Source organism: Myotis davidii, unplaced genomic scaffold, assembly GCF_000327345.1.
Source record: "Myotis davidii unplaced genomic scaffold, ASM32734v1 scaffold1111, whole genome shotgun sequence".
In the NCBI taxonomy this organism is placed as follows: Eukaryota; Metazoa; Chordata; class Mammalia; order Chiroptera; family Vespertilionidae; genus Myotis; species Myotis davidii.
In genome coordinates this window covers 124672-145235 of record NW_006283030.1, presented here as the reverse complement: position 1 = coordinate 145235, position 20564 = coordinate 124672, and the positions used below count along the sequence as shown (strand labels likewise).

Below are 20564 nucleotides of genomic sequence, written 5' to 3'. Positions count from 1 at the left end.
TGGAAACAAAAAAGACCCCAAATAACTGCAGCAATCTTGAGAAAGAACAAAGTTGGAGGGATCATAATACTGGATATCAAGCTATACTACAAAGCCACTGTAATAAAAACAGCCTGGTACTGGAATAAGAACAGGCATATAGATCATTGGAACAGAACAGATAACCCAGAAATTGACTCAAGACATTTACCTCAAATAATATTTGACATAGGAGGCAAGAGCATACAATGGAGTAAAGGCAGTCTCTTCAATAAATGGTATTGGGGTAATAGGACAGGATATGCAAACAAACAAACAAACAAAACAAAATAAATACAAAAAAACTGGACCACCAACTTACACCATATACAAGAATAAACTCAAAATGGATAAAAGACAAATATAAGTTGTGGAACCATAACAACCTAGAAGAAAACATAAGAAGCAAAAACCCACACATCTCAGGGAGAATTTTTAGGCACTTTGCCTAGGGTAAGAGAAACAAACAAAAAATAAGCAAATGTGACTACATCAAAATAAAAAGCTTCTGCCCAGCAAAAGAAATCAGAATCAAAATGAAAAGGGAACCAACTATAGAGGAGAACATATTTGCCAATGATACATTTGATAAGGGGCTAATTTCCAAAATACATAAAGAGCTCATACTACTTAACAAAAGGAAGACAAACAATCCAATGGAAAAATGGGCAAAGGACCTAAATAGACACTTTCAAAGGGGACACACAGATGGCCAAGAGACATGTGAAGATATGCTCAAAATCACTAATCATCAGAGAGATGCAAATTAAAACTACAATGAGTTATCACCTCACACATGTCAGAATGACTACCATCAATGAATCAACAAGCAACAAGAACTGTTGAGGATGTGGAGAAAATTGAACCTTAGTGCATTGCTAGTCGGAATGCAGATTGGTGCAGTCACTGTGGAAAAGATTATGGAGTTTCCTCAAACACTTAAAAGTGGAACTACCATATGACCCAGTGATCCCACTTCTAGGAATATATCCTAAGAAATCCAAAACACTAATCAGAAAGATTATATGCACCCCTATGTTCATAGCAGCACAATCTGCAATAGCTAAGATTTGGAAACAGCCCAAGTGCCTATCACTAGATGAATGGATAAAAAAGAAGTGGTACATTTATACCATGGAATACTATGCAGCGATAAAAAGAAAGGATCTCTTACTCTTTGTGAAAGCATTGAAGGACTTTGAGAGTATTATGCTAGGTGTAATAAGTCACTCAGAGAAAGACAAGTATCATATTATATCACTTATATATGGAATCTAATGAACAAAATAAATTGATGAACAAAAAAGATCCAGAGACATTGAAGTATGCAACAAACTGTTGCATTTCAGAGGGAAGGGCAGGGTTTGGGAAGAGATTAACCAATGAACTTAATATGCATATCCCATGGACAGATAATAGTGTGGGGAATGCCTGGAGACGGGACAGGAGCAGGGTGGAGGGGGGTCAATGTGGGGGAAACAGAGGGACAGCCACAATACTTTCACAATAAAGATAAATTAAAAATAAATAAAAATAAAACAATAATAAAAGCAGCACTGTGGTCTGTGTGCTATTGAATGTGACAGAAAAATAAAAAAATGCAAACTTAAAAAAAGAAAGTGTGATTGATATGTGTTATGCACACACACCAAATGGAATAGAATTCAGCTTTGAGAAAAAAGGTAATCTTGCCATTTGTGACAATATGAATAGACCTCGAGGGCATTATGCTAAGTAACATAAGCATGGCAGAGAAAGACAAATAGTGCCAAGGGTTGGATAGTAGGGGAAACAGGGAGAGGTTGGTAAAAGGGTACAAACTTACAGCTATAAGATGAATAAGGTCTAAGGATTTAAAAAAAACAAACCATGTTGACTATATTAATAACACTGCACTGTATAATTTAAATTTGCTAAGAAAGTAGAACTTAAATGTTCTCATCAAAAAAGATAAAGTTGCCCTGACCAGTTTGGCTCAGTGGATAGAGCGTCGGCCTGTGGACTGAAGGGTCCCAGGTTCGATTCCGGTCAAGGGCATGTACCTTGGTTGCGGGCACATCCCCAGTGGGAGATGTGTAGGAGGCAGCTAATCGATGTTTCTCTCTCATCAATATTTCTGACTATCCCTCTCCCTTCCTCTCTGTAAAAAATCAATAAAAATATATTTTTTTAAAAAAGATAAAGTTGTTGAATTATATTCTATTTTCTATTTTAACCAAGTAGTGCTTATTCTGTGGAGAAATTCTTGCTATATGAAACCCTGAGTCAAATGCACTTATTTATGTATAATGTGAAATCAGGTAGCATGCTACCTCAACCTTTATTCTTTTTCTCAGGATTGCTTTGATTATTCAAGGTCTTTTATGGTTCTATACAAATTTGATGATTTCTCACTCTATTTCTTTAAAAAATGACATTGGGATTTTGATGGGGATTGTATTAAATCTGTATATTGCTTTGGATAATATGGCCATTTTAATTATGTTAATTCTTCTAATCCATGAACACGGGATATTTTTCCTATCTTTTTCAATCTCTTTTAATATTGCTTTGTAATTTCCAGTTTGCAGGTCTTTCACATTCTTTGTTAAAAGTTTATTCCTAGGTATTTTATTCTTTTGGTTGCAATTGCAAAGAATTTTTTCATTTCCTTTCCCAAGGTTTTGTTATTAATATACAGAAAGGCAATGGATTTTTGTACATTAATTTTGTATGCTGCAACTTTATGGTATTTGTATACTGTTTCTAATAGTTTTTTGGTGGAGTCTTTAGGGTTTACATATTTAGACTTGTGTTTCCTGCAAAATGGGGGTCTTAATATATGGTGACAGAAGATTGGACTTTGGGTGAAAGGCACACGGTACAATATACAGATCTTATAACATAGAAACCCACACCTGAAACCTATTTGTTCATGTTGACCTATGTCATCCCAATACATTTAATAAAAAATAATAATAGTAATAAAAATGCACTTATGTGAAAGGCCAGAGAAAATATCAGGAATCAGAATGATACATTTTTTAGTAGTTTTAGGAGGATAACACCTAATTTGCATATTTAAGTTTTTATTCTGTAAATAACATTTAACTCTAGTAATACAATATTTTATAGTCAGACACACTTTCATTAAAGAGTAAAAAACAATGACAAGTTACCATTGTGAAGATTAAGAGTAGAGACAATATAAACAGGTGACATAGCTCTGTACAATAGCCACTACAACAGAATTTAGAAAATTTGAGTCACTCATCCATGGGATGAATTGTCTTCCACTGAAGATTTTTGAATTATCACTCTCTATTATTGTTTCAGCCTCTTATCTTAGTTTTTGTTTCTCTCTATCATAGTCTCCAGTCACAAATGTCTTTTATGTACATTAGGTATATGGCTGGCTGGGGAAATCAGAAGTGAGGGTGTGCTGGTAATACTAATTTCATTTCATTAAGAAAAACTGGTTAGCAAATTTCCATAAAAGAAACTAGCATTCTCATGAAACTACTAAAAATGTAGATTTTGACAACTAAAATTTTAAAATATATTAATATTTTACATATCTGTGTAGAAAATGAATCCCTATTAAAATTTCCCTCAACTAACCATTCAGTTAAAATATTTAGTGTTTTGTCCTGTTTTAAAGGGCTCTAATATGAAGTCTTGATCTCTCATACTGAAACCCACTGAGTCAACAGGATGACTGGACACCTATTTGTCTCTGACTGAATACTATAATAGTACTACATTTTTGGTATATGCCATCTAAGTATAGGTTAAATGGTTTAATATAAAAAGATATGTGTTTAGCCAACTTGTAGAAATTAGCCTCATTGCTTATAATACCTACACGTAATACTTACTGTACTTCAAATAACAGAAAAGGAATACATGCCCACTAATACTTCAATTCTTACCTCCTCTGCATCAGTACTGTTTAGTTCTTCTGCTTTAATTTTATTATAAGTATCCAGTATATCAGTACAGCTCTGGTCCCTAAGAAATATGATAAGTCAAAATATATTTCAATAAATTTTACAAAATCAGAAGTCAGTTCCTATGGAAATAAAGCTAATTCTTACCCAATAAATCGAAGTAAGACATCAGTTACAATTTTGGCTGCTTTTACTATAGGACTGTCTGGCTCATTGAAAGTCCTGGCATTATGTTCAATGTAGCGAACCTCCCACATTAATGCTGATATTCTCCTATGAAATAAAAAATACCTTCTGTGACACCAGAAACTAATATAAAATAATACTGAATGAAAACTGTAATTGAAAATTTTTTTAATTTAAAAAATACCTTCAGTTATTCTAGGAATATAAAGCATAGAACAACTAGGTAACTAATCATTATATGTCAAAAATATTACAATATATAGGGTGTTCCAAAAAATGTATACACACACTTTGAAGAGTTATAAAGGCAGTGTTTATTAAAAAACATTTCATTTCCAAAAGTGAGCTATTAGCTGTTAAAGTATGTATACATTTTTTTGGGATGCCCTATATGTATGTAACTCATATGTGTGATAGATGTGCACTAGTAAATGTATATAGTTACAGTATTTGAAGCACAAGCAATAATTTAGAAATACTGGATTGCATATTAAAACTTGGAAAAGAACTGACCCAGGGCATAATTGATAAATAGTGATTTGACCAAATACAAATAAAGAAAAACAAACTGTTGAGATAAAGTTAAAAGGATGTTTAGTTTTCAGGGGAAGAGAAGAGAAAGAAAATAGCAGATTATAGAAAAGAATAGATTTTTATCTATATTTAATGTTATAAAATACACCCAACTGGTTATAACCAGTTCATGGAATAATGGTGGTTAAGACACAGTGGAGTCTCAGGTGAGAGCAGTACCAAAAGTGGCCCTCACCTGCTTTCCCATAATCACTGCACTCTGAACTAAAACCAAAGGAGGAAAAAAACCTGGCTTTTTCTGCACACATTTCAGGGCTAATAATTAAACATAACTAACTGCTGTTTAATTCCTCAACAGGGGATTTACACACATGCTCAAAGTCTCTGTAGCATCTTAATCATGATGAATCCACAAACCACTTAACATGCCTTAAATAAATTAAAGTTAACTAGTTTTTATTTCACACGTGATTTGTATTACTCATAATTTTCTCCCTGCACTTATTCCCTTCAAACCCCTTTTTACACTGGAAGACTGAGAATCTACCGAATAAAGGAAAATTAGTGCTCTAAATTTTTAGAAGAAATTTTGCAGTGGCTCTTTTGAATGATTATTTATACAACGAAAACACAGATCTTGGTGCATCATTACACAAAAAGAAAAGCAAAAGACATAAAGTTATGAAATTTATAGTAAATGATAAAACTAAACAGACCTGTAAAAGCGATTTTCAAGTCTCCGCCTGATGGTGTTGAGGTCAGTTGGATATGCAACTACAGTACAATACAAGGGATAGGCACTGAGATCCACTGGAACAGCAAAAGGGCTGGCAAAATCTATAATATTATCCAAATTGAGAAAGGTAGTTATAAAGAACATTAACATTTCATGTTAACAAACAAAACTCATATAAATAAGAAGGGGGGCAATACACCACATAATAAAATGTTGATGATTCAATTATGCAAATATTAGACAAATACTGTTATGATGTTATTATTTTTATTTGGGCATAGTATCTAAGACTCATGCATAATAGAGCAGTTCAAATCAGTTGAAATGAGACAATATTAAAGGAGGACTGTGTTTAATTTTACATTTTTCTGGAAAAATGCCAAATGTCTCAAGTGATAAGTGTTAAAAAATATAACTAGTTATGCCAGTAAAATATATTACTCACACACTGTCTTTATCAAAGAACCCAAAGTCAGGCTCATGAAACAGCTAGAGAGCCAAAATGACTCTTGAAAATAAAAGACACCTTCTACATGCCTTCACTATTATAAGACACCAGAGGACTGAAAAAGTTTGTCATTACTTGGGTCAAACATATAAAAATGTTATTAAAACTAGAATCATTGTGCCTCTTAAGTTAAAAGTGTCTAGTGAAAAAAATGCATGTCCTTTAGCAAAAATTAAAATTCTGTTGGTTTTCCTCATTCCTTCTGATCCTCCTAATATTCTTTCACATTCACCATACCGAGGGAAAGAAGGTGGTTGATGCCCTGAATAACCCGTTCACATTCCTCATCTCTGGAATGAGCTCCCCATTCTCCTTCCTGGGGTTTGTATAGCAAAGCAGTCAGTTCCTCCTGGGACACAGGAACACCAGCACCAACTTCATCTGGAAAGGCAGCTATGTATAAAAGGAAAAACCAGAAATGATTAGTTTCCAATATCATGATATTGTCATTTTTCTTTTAGAAGAATTATAATTCATTTTTAAAAGCATATTTACTTCCTTCTGGAATTGGCTCCATATCCCAGGGGCTCATCTTTTCTCTTTCATTATTGTCCCAGCTATTAAAAAATAACAAGACACAATTAAATTTTACATGATTCTTTTATATAGTAGCAAAATTTATATGACTTATTGGGGATGAAATTTGGAAAAGGGTAACACAATTTTCCTTAAAGTACAACTTTGCTTACCTATAGATAATAATAAACCTCTAATAGAGAAAACATGATCTACCAATATGAAACTTAGAAAGCAGTAAGCTTAAGCTTATTCTTAGTTTAACTTGGCTTCTTTATTATTCCAATCAAGGACATATTCAATGTTAAGCTAGCATATAGAATAAAAAGATATCTTTGGAAAATTCAGGTTAAAAAAGTGATTCAATAAACCACTTATTTCTGTGAGATAATCTACATTATCCTAACAGCTTAAGTATTATAACATCTCCAAAATTTTATTATTCCCTTTTGATATGCAATATGGAGACAAAGGTTAATATTCACAGAATAAACATGTTCTATCATAGTTGACAAAAAACTTTATTAGGAATATTATAATTAGGAATAGATCATGAAGAACTAAAGTAAGTGTTATAGACAAAAACCACATCCAAACATAATACAGTCATTTCTATCTAGAATTAACACCATCAAATAAAAGCCTAGGTACTAATAGTCATTGCTATATTCCAGCTGCACCAATTATTTTAAACACTGAATTAATTTCAGTATTCTTCATGAAATAATAGTAAATCTTGTCTAAAATAGAATTACTTACAAGAAAATAGGGACATAAGGGAGGTAGAAGTAAGTCTTCAGTTTCTGCTTTGTTTTAGCAGTAACATTTACCTGTTTTATCATCAAATTCTATAAGTATTATGATTACTTTCTTACAGTTACTAGTATAGGTCTTGTAATAGTTAAGTCAGATAAAATGACATTATTCCTGGTAAGGTTTATAGAAAGTCCATATAGCACTTCAGTATTATATCGGGCATAAAAGACCATAACTGTACTTACTGAACACTGTAACACTGGAAAGAACTATCAGGATACTCTGGTTGAAAAGGCTGCTGACTCTCCACAGTCCCAAACCACCAGGCATCATCTATTATACTGCGGAATCTATCACCTGTAATGTTTTTAGAAATTCTTACAATGGTGCTCTTGAGAATAAAGCCCTATTCCCACTCTAAATTTATATTTTTGAAGGTTTTTCATTAAAACCCTCACCCAAAGATCTTTTAAATTTAGAAGTCGGGGTGGGGGGGGGGGGGGGGGGGGGAGAGAGGGGGGAGGAGGAGAGAGAGAGAGAGAGAGAGAGAGAGAGAGAGAGAGATGAAAGAGAAAGAGAAACATCGATAGGTTGCCTCCCGTAATTGCCCTGACCAGGGATCGAACCCACAACCTGGGTATGTACCCTAACCTGGAATCAAACCTGCCACCTTTCGGTGCACAGGATGACACTCCAACCAACTGAGCCACACTGGCTAAATTGCAATATTTTGTTAAATCCAGAAATTGCACTGTAATTAGCGTTGTTAAAGGTTTCAATTTGAGTTTTGCAGATAAGTGAATTTTACATTTTACCTTCTCCAAGGATTTTGATTTCCAGGTACTAGCTATCTTTTTGAAATAAGTCATGTATTTCCATGTTTTCTCAAATAAATGTCACCACATACAATTTAACTTTTATCAATTATCTGAAGGCATCATTACGCACTCTACTTCTTGCATTGTACCTATGTTACACCATTTGTTACTTCTCTTTTTTGCTTTTTGCCTTTAAAATCACTTCATACTAGTCTTCTGTTCTAAATGGCTAAGGATTACAAAACCAAATTATTGTAGAAAAAAAAGTTCCTTCCAAATAAAAGATAACTTAAACATACTGACAGCAAATATTCACATAGTGTTTACTCTGTGTCTGGTACCATTTTAAGTGTTTTCTATATATTAACTAATTTATTGCTCACATCAACCTTATAGGTGTGGTGTCATGAGATTCCCATTTTAAACAGAAGTGAGGCACAGAGAGGTTAAAAACTTGTCCAAGATCAAAAGCTAATGAGGGGGAGGTAAGGAAGTAGGAGAAGGCAAGCGAGGGAGAAAAGAAGGGAGGGGATGAAAAAAAGTGTGTGTGTGTGTGTGTGGGGGGAAGCAAGCTGTGGTGGGAGTAAGAGAGAAAGAAAGAAAATCACAATCAGTAATGTTCTGTTTAAGATCCCAAATATTAAGTATTCTGTTTTAGGGCAACTGACATTTGATAATTTTCTTTTTAATTCAGATTTGTATTCTAACAGATTAGAAAACTGCAGAAGGTTTAGAGGTTATATGATATTAGAGGCCCGATGCAAAAAATTTGTCCAAGAGTAGGCCTTCCATCCCCTGGCTGCCGGCACCAGCTTCCCTCTGGCACCTGGGACCCGGGCTTCCCTCAAAGCCCCGGCTTTGTCTGGAAGGTCATCCAGTCTAATTATTATATAATCTTTTATTACTATAGATATGCAATGTGCATAAAACCACCAAACATAATTGAGAAAATATTTTTAATTTAATTTTTCTAATTTGGCTAACAGGTTTTTCCAGCTTACATTTAGTTAAATCGGAATGAAAGTTACTTTACATCAAACTTAATAGTCATTAAGTGAGAATTCTATACTCACCGATCTGCCAGTTCCTTTCTTTGGCTTCATTATAAAACTGATGTAGCACAAGGAAGTCAATGACATCTGGCATATCATGATACCTGTACAAAATTGAAAGCACCTATGAACAATATACAGATATAATAGTATATGTTACTTACTAACTATCCAGGGATATGTTTAAAGTGAGCCATTAAGCAAAGTGTTTTAAACCTCAAGGTCCCAACAAAAGTCTTTACTTAAACTCCATCTACTTTACTTTGTTTGCGAGCACCCTGCCTATTGCTGTATCACTTCAATGACATACAGATATCAAAGAAGGTAATTAAAGTTTCATTTAAGTTATTTTTACTAAGGACTTTTTAAGAAAAGTATGGCTGTGGCTGGGGTGGCTCTGTGGTAAGAATGTCAGCCTGCACACTAAAGGGTCTCGGGTTTGGTGGGAGGCAACCAATCAATGTGTCTCTCTCATATTGATGTTTCTCTCGCTCTCCTCCTCCCTCCCTTCATCTCTTTCTAAAAATCAATGGAAAAAATATCCTCGAGTGAGGATTTACACACGCAAAAATATGAATTCATGTTATTTTGTCTCCTTAGATTTCAAAATTAACTTTAAGAAATGTGACATTGACTATTCCTACTTTTAACAGAAATAAAAGCAACTAGGGTGTTTCAAGCATATTGCTGGGTACTTATAAAAGGCTTTTCATTTATTCCTAACAAATATCCTGAGAAAGATATTAATATTTCCATTTTATAAATAAAGGCAGGAATTCAGAGAAGTAACTTACTCATACATTATGTTAAAATATACATTTGCTATATACACACTCTTTAATAGCCATATATATATATCTGTTAAATAAAAACATAAACCAAAAGTTCCACATTAAAGCTTGTTCTTTAAAACTCTAAGCCTATAGTGCTGTAGTGTTTTCTCTCATATCAAGTATTGTACTCTGCAGAATACAAAATAGGGATCAACAAACACACAGCACACACATACAAATACACAGAGCTACTCACTTAATGGAAAAAGACTCTCCAGTCATTTTGCCTGAAATGGGGTCCAGAAATGCAAGCTTCAAGCAGCATAGTGTAGGTGGTCCAACCTCATATTTGATTCCTACAATCTTAACAAACTCTTGTTCCTATTTATGAGAATACCAACAAACTATTACTTTACATATAAATACCTTTCTAACATTTACGTATTATTTAATTATTATTGGAACAGTTTAAAAATTATCTGAATAACCAACAAATACTCTTGACCCTTATTAGCAAGTTGTAGTTTAGTGCAGGGCTCTAAACCAAGGATAAGCAGCAGAATTCCCTTGGGAAACTTTAAAATTCATGTTTCTAAATCCTAGTCCTATAGAATAGAATTCAGTAGGTCTACGGTACAACTCAGTCATATATATTTAAAGAAAAGAACTTCTCAGGGAACTATGATCCTCTGCCTAGTTAAGAATCACTCATCTGGCAGAAATACAGTATGTAAATAATGCAGGTACACATGTCTGGGGAAATGAGATACATTTTTTAACACCTACAATATTATTTTATAACTACAGGCCTGGTGCACAGAACTTGTGCACGGGAGAGGGGTGTCCCTCAGCCCGGCCTACACCCTCTCCAATCTGAGACCCCTCGGGGGATGTCCAACTGCTGGTTTAGGCCCGATCCCTAACGGCTGGCCTAAACTGGCAGTGGGACATCCCTCTCACAATCTGGGACTGCTGGCTCCTAACTGCTCGCCTGCCTGCCTGCCTGATCACCCCTAACCACCTCTGTCTGCCGGCCTGATCCCCCTCCCTAACTGCTCCCTGCTGGCCTGATCACTCCCTAACTACTCCCCTGCCAGCCTGATTGCCCCCAACTGCCCTCCCCTGCCAGCCTATCGCCCCCTAACTGTCCTCCCCTCCTGCCCTGAATCCCCTAACTGCTCTCCCCTGCTGGGTTGATCACCCCCAACTACTCTCCCCTGCTGGCCTGATCTCCCTAACTGCTCTCCCCTGCTGACCTGATCCCCCTAACTGCTCTCCCATGCCAGCTTGATTACCTCTCACTGCCTCTGCCTCAGCCCCGCCACCATGGCTTTATTCAGAAGGACATCCAGATAGTCGTCCGGTCTAATTAGCATATTACTCTTTTATTAGTTTAGATACCACCCTCATAGATTGGTTATCAGTCACTCTTAAAAGATGACAAAACTGAGCCTCATGGCTACAGTGATTTGCTTCCCAGTAAAACAGCAGCGCTTCGACTGAAATTCAGGTCTTATTCCAAAGCATAGGCTTTTGCACCACACATATGCTAACTCCTATAATTTCTTAGAACCATAGGGTTAGAATCTAAAATAAGAAATTGGTTTTATTCATTTCACTGGTTCTAAAACAACCAACCAAACAAAAACTCAATTTTTATCTGATTCAGAATAGATGGTAGCATCCCTATCTCTCAGGAGGTGATTATGTAAAGCTTACTTGATAAGATACTTTAGCATCTCACAACCTTAATATAATTTTTATAGTTACTTAAATCTTTATTTCAGTAAATGTACACATTTGTATCCTCCTGCTAAGCATCCTCACACATCCTTCACTTACCTGGAAAAACATTGTAAAATTGCTCTTTTAACACTTGTTTTTCAAGTAAAAAACAAAACAAAACCCAAAATAACAAAACACATGTATGTAAACCTATGCAGAAATGATGGTGTATATATCCCTATGCCTGTTTGTCTGTGTGTGTGTATATATATATATATATTGTGTGTGTGTGTGTACATATATATATATATGTATAAATAAATGAACATGTACTTATAGGTAGAAAACCCTTCTCTAAAAAGATACATAACTATTTTACTCAATACAATGAAGCTACATAGGTAATAAATGAAGATAAATAATCCATAAAGCACCACAAAGTTTTGAGCTTCTTGGGATTTGTGATATTAACTATATCTTAAAGCCACCAGAACTTCCAGGGTGTTTGTAGTCCACACATGTAGTCAGTTTATAAAGCCTCCAGAATATATAAAATTTTGAGGATAATATCCACACCAGGGAACTACTGCTTTGCTCCTATTATAGAATGGTATACACTGGAGGACCTAAAGCTTAAAGGAAATTAGGTCAAATAATCAAGATAATAGGTGGCATATAAATTTTGGGAAACAAAATCTAAACCATAACACTCAGCTTTATAAGAGTACTAGAGGCTTGGTGCATAAAATCCATACACTCGTGGAGGGGAGCGGGGTTCCTCAGCCCGGTGTGCCCTCTTGCAGTCTGCGAGCCCTTGGGGGATGTCCAATGGGGAGTGGAACTAAGCCGGCAGTCAGACATCCTTGGCAGTCAGATATCCTTAGCGCTACCACCCCCGCCACTGCACTCGCCAGCTGTGAGCCTGGCTTCTGGCTGAGGGGCGCTCCCCCTGTAGGAGCACTGACCACCAGGGGGCAGCACCTACATTGAGCATCTGTCCTCTGGTGGTCAGTGTGCGTTATAGCGATCAGTCGTTCTGCTGTCAGGCAGAAACCGGCTCTCTGACATCCCCCAAGGGGGTCCTGGATTATGAGAGAGTGCAGACCAGGCCGAGGGACTCCACTGGTGCATGATTAGGGCCGAGGAGGTTGGCCAGCCAGGGAGGGACTGTGGGAGGGTTCCAGGGCATGTCTAGCCTGTCTCTCTAGTCCCAATGGGCTGGATCCAAGCAGCAAACTAACCTACCAGTCGAAGTGTCTGCCCCGTGGTGGTCAGTGCACCTCATAGTGAGTGGTTGAGCAGTCTTAGCATATCATTAGCATATTACGCTTTGATTTATTGAACGAATGACCAGACACTTAGCATATTAGGCTTTTATTATATAGGATGGTAATCATCTTATCTTGGACACACAATCAACAGTGAGATACTCATGAAATTGAGAAAAAACCTACAGGCAAGTACTTTAATTCCAAAGCTACTTCAATTTCATAGCTAATGAATTTGGCAAACTTACCCTGAGATCCATTTTATTCCATGGTTGTTTTTGTAAATTAACGCTGTATATTTTTGATTTCCTTACAGCTCGCACATAAGCTTCATGTCCTTGCCTAAAATAGATAAGCTAAAACAAAGAACATGATATGTTAAACAGCAGTGTCCTATTTAACAACTCTATACGTTACAATATATATTCCTACAAATGTCCTCTTCTGTTTACACAAACATAATTATAATTTTGAAAAATATGTACAATAAATGTACCTGTCACCATCAAATAAAGTTCATTGAGTACTCATGCCCATGTAGCCCAAGGACTGCAGAATAAAAACTGCACACACAGTCCCTTTCCCCCAGCAGTTTCATAAATATCTGAAGAAACAGACTATGACAAATGTACATAAAAGCCTTATCTTATTTTAAAATATTTAATATTTATTCATATCTTAATATTTTAAAGTATTATACTGTACTTCAAATTGTGACAGTCTAAGTTTCAACATTTTAATAGTCAGCCTATGTTTGAGAGAAAGAGAGAGAGAGAGAGAGAGAGAGAGAGAGAGAGAGAGAGAGAGATGTGCTACTAAATAGCAATTTCCAGAAATTTTTTCATTTTTCTTTTACAAGAATTAACATCAGAACTGCCATTTTATGGAAGGAAAATGAATCCAAGTGCTTGGTAAGACCCTTCACATCCTAAGACAGCATTCACTATGATATTCTGATTCATTAAGGAAGTTTCTTTCCCATAATAATTTTAAGGAGGTGGTAAAATAGAACATAAAAAAAATCATACTATGATTTTTCTAAACTACACTGACACACTCTACCAATCAACAATCTTTAAGTCAGAATTTGTAACAGCTAAAAATATAAGTAGAAAACTAAAAAAGATTTAAATATTACTATATAAAGATAACTATGGGGGTTAAATAGTCAATAGTAAGTACATTGTCCAGATATCCTTTATTATGTATTTATTCCTATACTCAACAAATAGCACTCTCATAAGATTATAATGTGTACAGATCCTTATCTTATTCTAGAAAGTCTTCTAAATTTCCCTGTTAAGCCTCCATAAAGCAGGCAATAAATACAAGAAATCATGACTTTGAAAATGCCCCCCAAAAAGTTCTTTAAGTTTTCTTTTGTGTTTTTTTAATGCAGCATTCAACAAAGTACTCTACTAAAATAACCACACAAACAAGCATTGCTCAAAAATCTAAGTTACAAGATACACTTATGAAAAATATATTTTAATAATATCAAAAGACATTCAGCAAGCAACTGCTTATTCATAAAACTATTTGATAGCTATCTCTGGTACAAGATATCAATAATAGGCAATCATAGGAAGATTTAGTGAAATTTTTATTGGTCCCAAGACTTTGAGAAACATGTAAGGTTTTGTTCCTTCTTTTATTACAATGAAAATATTACATTCCTACTATTAGTTTTAAATTGAAAACTGTGTGTGTAAGCATTTAATCACTCCAAAATGATTAGTCAAAATCAGACTATACAAATCAACTAGAGTTCATATATTACAATGTTACCATAATTTTCATAAGAAAATGAAAAAAAAACACATTTTCATCATATAGAATTTAATTCAATTTTTGATGACCAAACCATAACTACGGCTATATTATTCAATCATAGGCTTGGCAAGAAGGCCTTGTTTATGAAGTGACATCCCCCTAAATCATCAAAATGGAGTTATTCTCTAGTATAATTTCTATCAGGTAGAAGAGCATGGGCTTCTTTAAAAAAAAACACAACAATATTAGAACTTGAATTAGGACTAAAAATTCCACTATAATTATGCTAAGTGGCAATTAAGATAAAAATGAAGACAATTATTTTCATGACATCAGAAGCCAATCAATTTATCTTAATGCTCACAGGTCATACAAAGGACACAAAGATTAAGATTCAGTCACTGTCCACAAGAAATGGATAATTAAACAGAGCAGCTAAGACACTGTACACATAACTATAATAGAATTGAAAATATACATACCTTAAGACTGATTAAAGTGAGTGTTCTTAAGGTTCTAACAGAAAAGAGTTATAACAAGTAACAATTACCTCATCTCCCATTTGTGGGACAAATGGAGATCTTCGTGGAATAGTATCCAAGATCCACTGAGGGGCAAACCATTCTTCATTGGGCTCCCCTGCCATAGAAACCAGCCCTCCTTTCTAAAATATAGTTCACAAACATGTAAATAATAAATGTAGGAACAGCAGTATTAAAAATTACAAGTAGAGAATGTTAAAAACATTAGATGTTAACAAAAACTAAAATATACAAATTTTAAACATTTTCCTTTATTAATCATGTACAACTTGTATGCCAATAAAATAATTGAGTTCTTAATATGTTGCTAAATTTTGTCTGAAAAAAAAATGAGACACTATATAGTATCTAAAAACCAAATTTTACATGTCTCTAGAATACCACATAAATTCAAATATACTAGTAAGTCACAATAACTTTTTACCAATAAAATGGTTATAATCAAAAAGCTAATTCTGTCTACTAAACGAACAGGCTAAAAATGTGTACATTTTAAATTAATGTTAAAAGAACTATGTAGATTAAATCTATATATCATCCAAATGAAATTATAAAAGGAAAGAGAAACCATCATTGAGGTAAAATCATATATAATAAAAGGCTAACATGCAAATTAACCGAACATCGAACAACCAGTCACTATGACACATACTGACCACCAGGGGGCAGACGTTCAATGCAGAAGCTGCCCCCTGGTGGTTAGTGCTCCCACAGAGGGAGTGCCGCTCAGCCAGAGGCCGGGCTCAAGTCTGGCCAGCACAGCGGCAGTTGTGGGAGCCTCTCCCACCTCCACGGCAGTTGGACATCCCCCGAAGGCTCTCAGACTGCGAGAGGGCATAGGCTGAGCTGAGGGACGCCCCTGCTGAGTGCACAAATTTTGTGCGCTGGGCCTCTAGTAAAACTATATAAAAAAATTGAAAAGCCCTGGCCAGTGTGGCTCAGTTGGTTGGGTGTCATCCTGTGCCAGTTTGATTCCTGGTCAGGGCACATGTCTGGGTTGCAGCTTTCAATCCCTTGTAGAGAATATAGGAGGCAGCCGATGGACGTTTCTCTCTCTCCCTCTCCCTCTCCTTTCCTCTTTTTCTAAGAATCAATTAAAAGTCTTTAAAAAATCAAGAGCCTTCTAAAACTTATCATACCCTTTCATTTCACAAGTCAAAAATATATAGGAAAAAAAAAATGACTGGTGCCATGACAAGAATAACACCTTTAGCCTGGCCAGTGGAGTGTCAACCTGTGAGCCAGGAAGTCATGGTTTGATTCTCTCTCACCATGATGTTTCTGTCTTTCTTTCCCTCTCCCTTCCTCTCTGATATCAATAAAAATATATTTTAAAAAAGAATAATACCTTTAAACTATAGTGGCTTATTATTTCAAATTTTATTACATTTTAACAAATAATTGTGAATGTTTTAATTTAATAACAATTAAAATAATAATGAGGGTATTTTAGGCCTTTACTATTGATAACAGAAAATTTTCAAAAATTCTTTCTATTTTAAACTCATTTAAAATCATTTTCCTTACTTAGTTTCTCAGATGGAATGTTCTCTTTAGAGAAAAGTCAAGTGTTAATGTTAAATAGTCCAATACCAAAGGTAAAAAAAAAAACCCACAATAAAACCCTGTAAACTTACAAACCTTCTTTCTAGTCTGTTTAGGTTTCTTTTGCCTCTCTTCTAGTGACTTCAAATTCTCCTCTTCAGAGCTGCTGCATATTTTCCGTGTTGCCTGTCTAGTTTGTCTTTTTGGAGGTTGCAAATTTATTCCAGCATCTGCTGTCCAGTCAGAATATTCACTTGATGAATCACTGTAAGTAAATCAAAATTATGAATAAGCCTAGGAAAAAAACAGGCTTGCCTTAGAATTGAAAGATAATCATTTTATAATCAAACAGCATTATAAATGACATAATTTGATTCTATTCTAACCGAAGAGAAAAAGTTTATCAATATAGAATTTTGATCGTAGTACCCAAGTGATTTTAGTGAAATGCTTCTTATATAAAGTATAATGCTTAGTTTCCCATAACAGAACTTAAAATTGAAAATTAAGGTCCAAATCACAAAAACTTCTTCAAATAAAGATGCTTCTTTTTGCTAGAAATAGTTAAAAAATAGTTGTTTTAAAACTGAAATAAATACATAGAGCCTGCCAAGATGTAGAATCTTGGATTTACAAAGGACCTTATTTTACAGATGAGGGAACCAAAGCTCCTAGTGACATGCCCAAAAAGATATTGGCAGAGCCAAAATAAAACAGCAGGTCTCTGGGCTTCCAGGTGAGTACAGTACTCTTTCTACTATAAAGTCATATTTTAACTCTAGTCTTACCAAATTCCTATTAGAACATAATTACATGTTAAAATCATCAGATAATTTTTACCAAATCAAAACCATTAAAACTACCTGGAAGAACTTTCACTTTGCCATTCAATGACAGGATCCTCTACAGAAGCATCACTTGTGCCAACTGTTTCATCCTCCTGAAACAAAGAGCCAGCAATTGAGATATATAGTTTTTACATAGCATATTATTAATTAACATGCACAATTTTGTATGCTCCAAAAATGTTCTAGTTAAAATGTACATAACCAAAGTAGAGGGAATAGCTAACCCTTGTGTACACAATCTCCAGTTTAGATTCTTATCTTGCTTTATCTATATCCTCAACAACTGCCTCATATCCCAGAAATTATTTTGAAGTGAATCTGGACCAAAAAGGGATTTTAACTATAAATATTTATTAAGATAGGGATTCTTTTTATTTTTTTTAAAAAATATATTTTATTGTTTTTTTCCAGAGAGGAAGGGAGAGGGATAGAGAGTTAGAGTTACAAACATTGATGAGAGAGAAAGATCCTTCAGCTGCCTCCTGCACGCCCCCCACTGGGGGTGCTCCTGCAACCAAGGTACATGCCCTCGACTGGAATCGAACCTGGGACCCTTGAGTCCGCAGGCCGACGCTCTATCCACTGAGCCAAACCAGTTTGGCAGGGATTCTTTTTAAAAACACAAGCACAATACTATTATAATATTAAAAGGTAACATCAATTACTTTATACATAGTCATCTTTTCAGATCAAGATTTTCATGGGTGGGAAAGAGAGGGACATCATTGATAAGAGTGAAAAAGTTATAAGTAGTGAGAGAAGAATGAGGTACCATACATTGCAATGTATAATTTAACCTTCATTGTTTCCTTAATAACTATAGTTAAGAGCATAAAAAGGAAACAATTGAAGAAGAGAATAGTATGAAGACAAGAATTACTATACTCTTTATTCCATGAATAAGGTAGGTCTGAGAAAAATCATCACTCACTAATGTCCATAATCAGTGAAGTCAACAATAAGAGAAAATGTGTACATTCAGCTGATTATAGAGTCAACCAGTTCTGGGACTGTATAACTAGTATTCACTATTTATATTCCACTTCTTTCAATTTCTACGAAGATTTCGTGTCACCTTTTTCTCATTTTCCCAAAGCCAAACTTTTGTTTGCATGTTTGATACCCTCAACCAAGACAGTATCTTAGGTACAAGTCAGAAAAGATAGCTAAAAAAATTTAATATAATCTTCAAATTCGCTATTAAATGCCTTATTAATAATCCTCTTATAAGAAAATCATTAAAATAATTTTGTGCTAAAGAAGTGACCCTTCAAAGTAAATCCAAAGTGATGGTACTAACTAGAAAACAAAAAAATTATACTGAGTAAGTAATATCAGATATCTAACCTCTGAGGAGCTGTCTGAATCTTCCTGTACACCTGAACTTTGACACAGCGCTTGCGAATTATGCTCAATGTTGGACCGTGTTTGGTAAGTATGCTGGCGCTTACGTTGTGTTCTTCGTAGAGACCTTCCACAGCTAGGCTGATAGTCATTCTGTAAAACAAAAGTACAACAGACTTTTTAAAAATGAAAGTCTCAGTGAACATAAATAAACAGACATATAAAACGCAAATAAATTGGGTGGGGGTGGTGTGGGAATAAAGGTAAGGGATAGAAATAAACCCCATAAAAGAAAACCTAAGATGTAACTATATATATAATCCATCTTCCATTAATATTAATAATAAGCAGTATTAATGGCTTTCCTATTTTGAAAACTTTGTGAACAAATTAAAAACAGTGCTTAAAGTCTGGGATGTAAAAATTTACCCAATCAGAATTTAAATAGACTATATTATTCACAATTACAGAATGACAAAAGGTATCTATGTCATAGCTATAGCTATCTTTCTATATAAAAGAGAAACATGCAAATTAACTGCCCCTCCGTGATGCCCACAAGCCATGCCCACCAGCCAATGAGGAGTGACTATGCAAATTAACCCAACAAAGATGGTGGGCTAATTTGCATACACAGGCACCGGGCAACCAGGGGCAGGGCAGGTACTTCCCCCCACGTCTCCAGTTCTGGCCCTGCATCTGCTTGTGCACACACAGGCGCCAGGGAGCCAGGGGCGGGTCAGGAGCTTCCCACGTGTCACTATGGCGAGCACGAGACCCGGGGGCAGGGCAGCGCATGCTGTTCTCCCCAGGACAGGCATCCTCAGGAGCCAGGCCACCCCAAGCCTATAGGCCTGGAGTGGCTGGGGTCCTGAAACATGACAGAGGATGCACATAGGGCTGAGGGGACTCCCCCTTCTTCCCCTTCCATACACGAATTTTGTGCACAGGGCCCCTAGTGTATATATAAGTTTTAATATAATATGTACTTCTTTAGTTCTATAAAAACTACATTTAGCAAACAGTTCAAAATAAAGAATTAATTTTAACAACCAAAATGTAAAGTGAAAACTATTTTATTCTAACCTTTAAAAATATAAAATATTACTGATATAACATGTCAAAGCTACAATCCTACTATGTCATCAGGAGTAAATAATTTTAAAAGTCTTATCAGTATAAAAGGGCTAGTTTCTTACATTTAAGTATTTCTCATTTTCTATAAATAAAAATGTTTTAGTCCCAACTGCACTATCTATTAGCATCAGACAAGTCTGATGTTTGACAAATCAGCTTAGTAAGAAAAAAGAATATAAATCATAGATATGAGTCCTTCCAAATCTCTAAGAAAATAACCTTATCAGAGAACATCAAATAAGCTAACAAAATCTCAAAAGAAATTGTGCAGCAAAATAATCTAAGACTATTTAGAGATATTCTTTTAAAAAATGATTTTATTGATTTTAGATTGAGAGAGGAAGGGAGAGAGAGAAACATCAATTGGCCTGCCTCCTGCAGGCCCCCTATTGGAGATGGAGCCCTAACCAGGAATCAAACCGATGACCTCCAGGTGCATGGGATGACGCTCAACCAACTAGCCAGGGCTAGAGATAACCTTATAATAGTTAACTAAAACCGTGTTTATCAATACGGAAAAAAAATAACACATTTAAAATTCACTGTCCGGGTAGGG

At 35.2% G+C, this 20564-nt stretch overlaps 1 protein-coding gene across 1 annotated transcript in view; it reads right to left on the bottom strand.

The window, feature by feature from the left end:
* BRWD3 (bromodomain and WD repeat domain containing 3) overlaps nt 1-20564 on the bottom strand; it is a 142730-nt gene that overhangs the window by 29424 nt on the left and 92742 nt on the right. The window contains exons 21-33 of the mRNA XM_006753357.2: nt 18875-19024; nt 17543-17619; nt 16776-16944; nt 15143-15256; nt 13068-13175; nt 10083-10207; nt 9075-9157; nt 7429-7540; nt 6407-6468; nt 6149-6304; nt 5384-5504; nt 4095-4220; nt 3930-4008 (exon numbers count right to left, since the gene is read on the bottom strand). Coding sequence (XP_006753420.1) covers nt 3930-4008; nt 4095-4220; nt 5384-5504; nt 6149-6304; nt 6407-6468; nt 7429-7540; nt 9075-9157; nt 10083-10207; nt 13068-13175; nt 15143-15256; nt 16776-16944; nt 17543-17619; nt 18875-19024 — 1482 coding nt within the window. The remainder of the gene's footprint in view (nt 1-3929; nt 4009-4094; nt 4221-5383; nt 5505-6148; nt 6305-6406; nt 6469-7428; nt 7541-9074; nt 9158-10082; nt 10208-13067; nt 13176-15142; nt 15257-16775; nt 16945-17542; nt 17620-18874; nt 19025-20564) is intronic.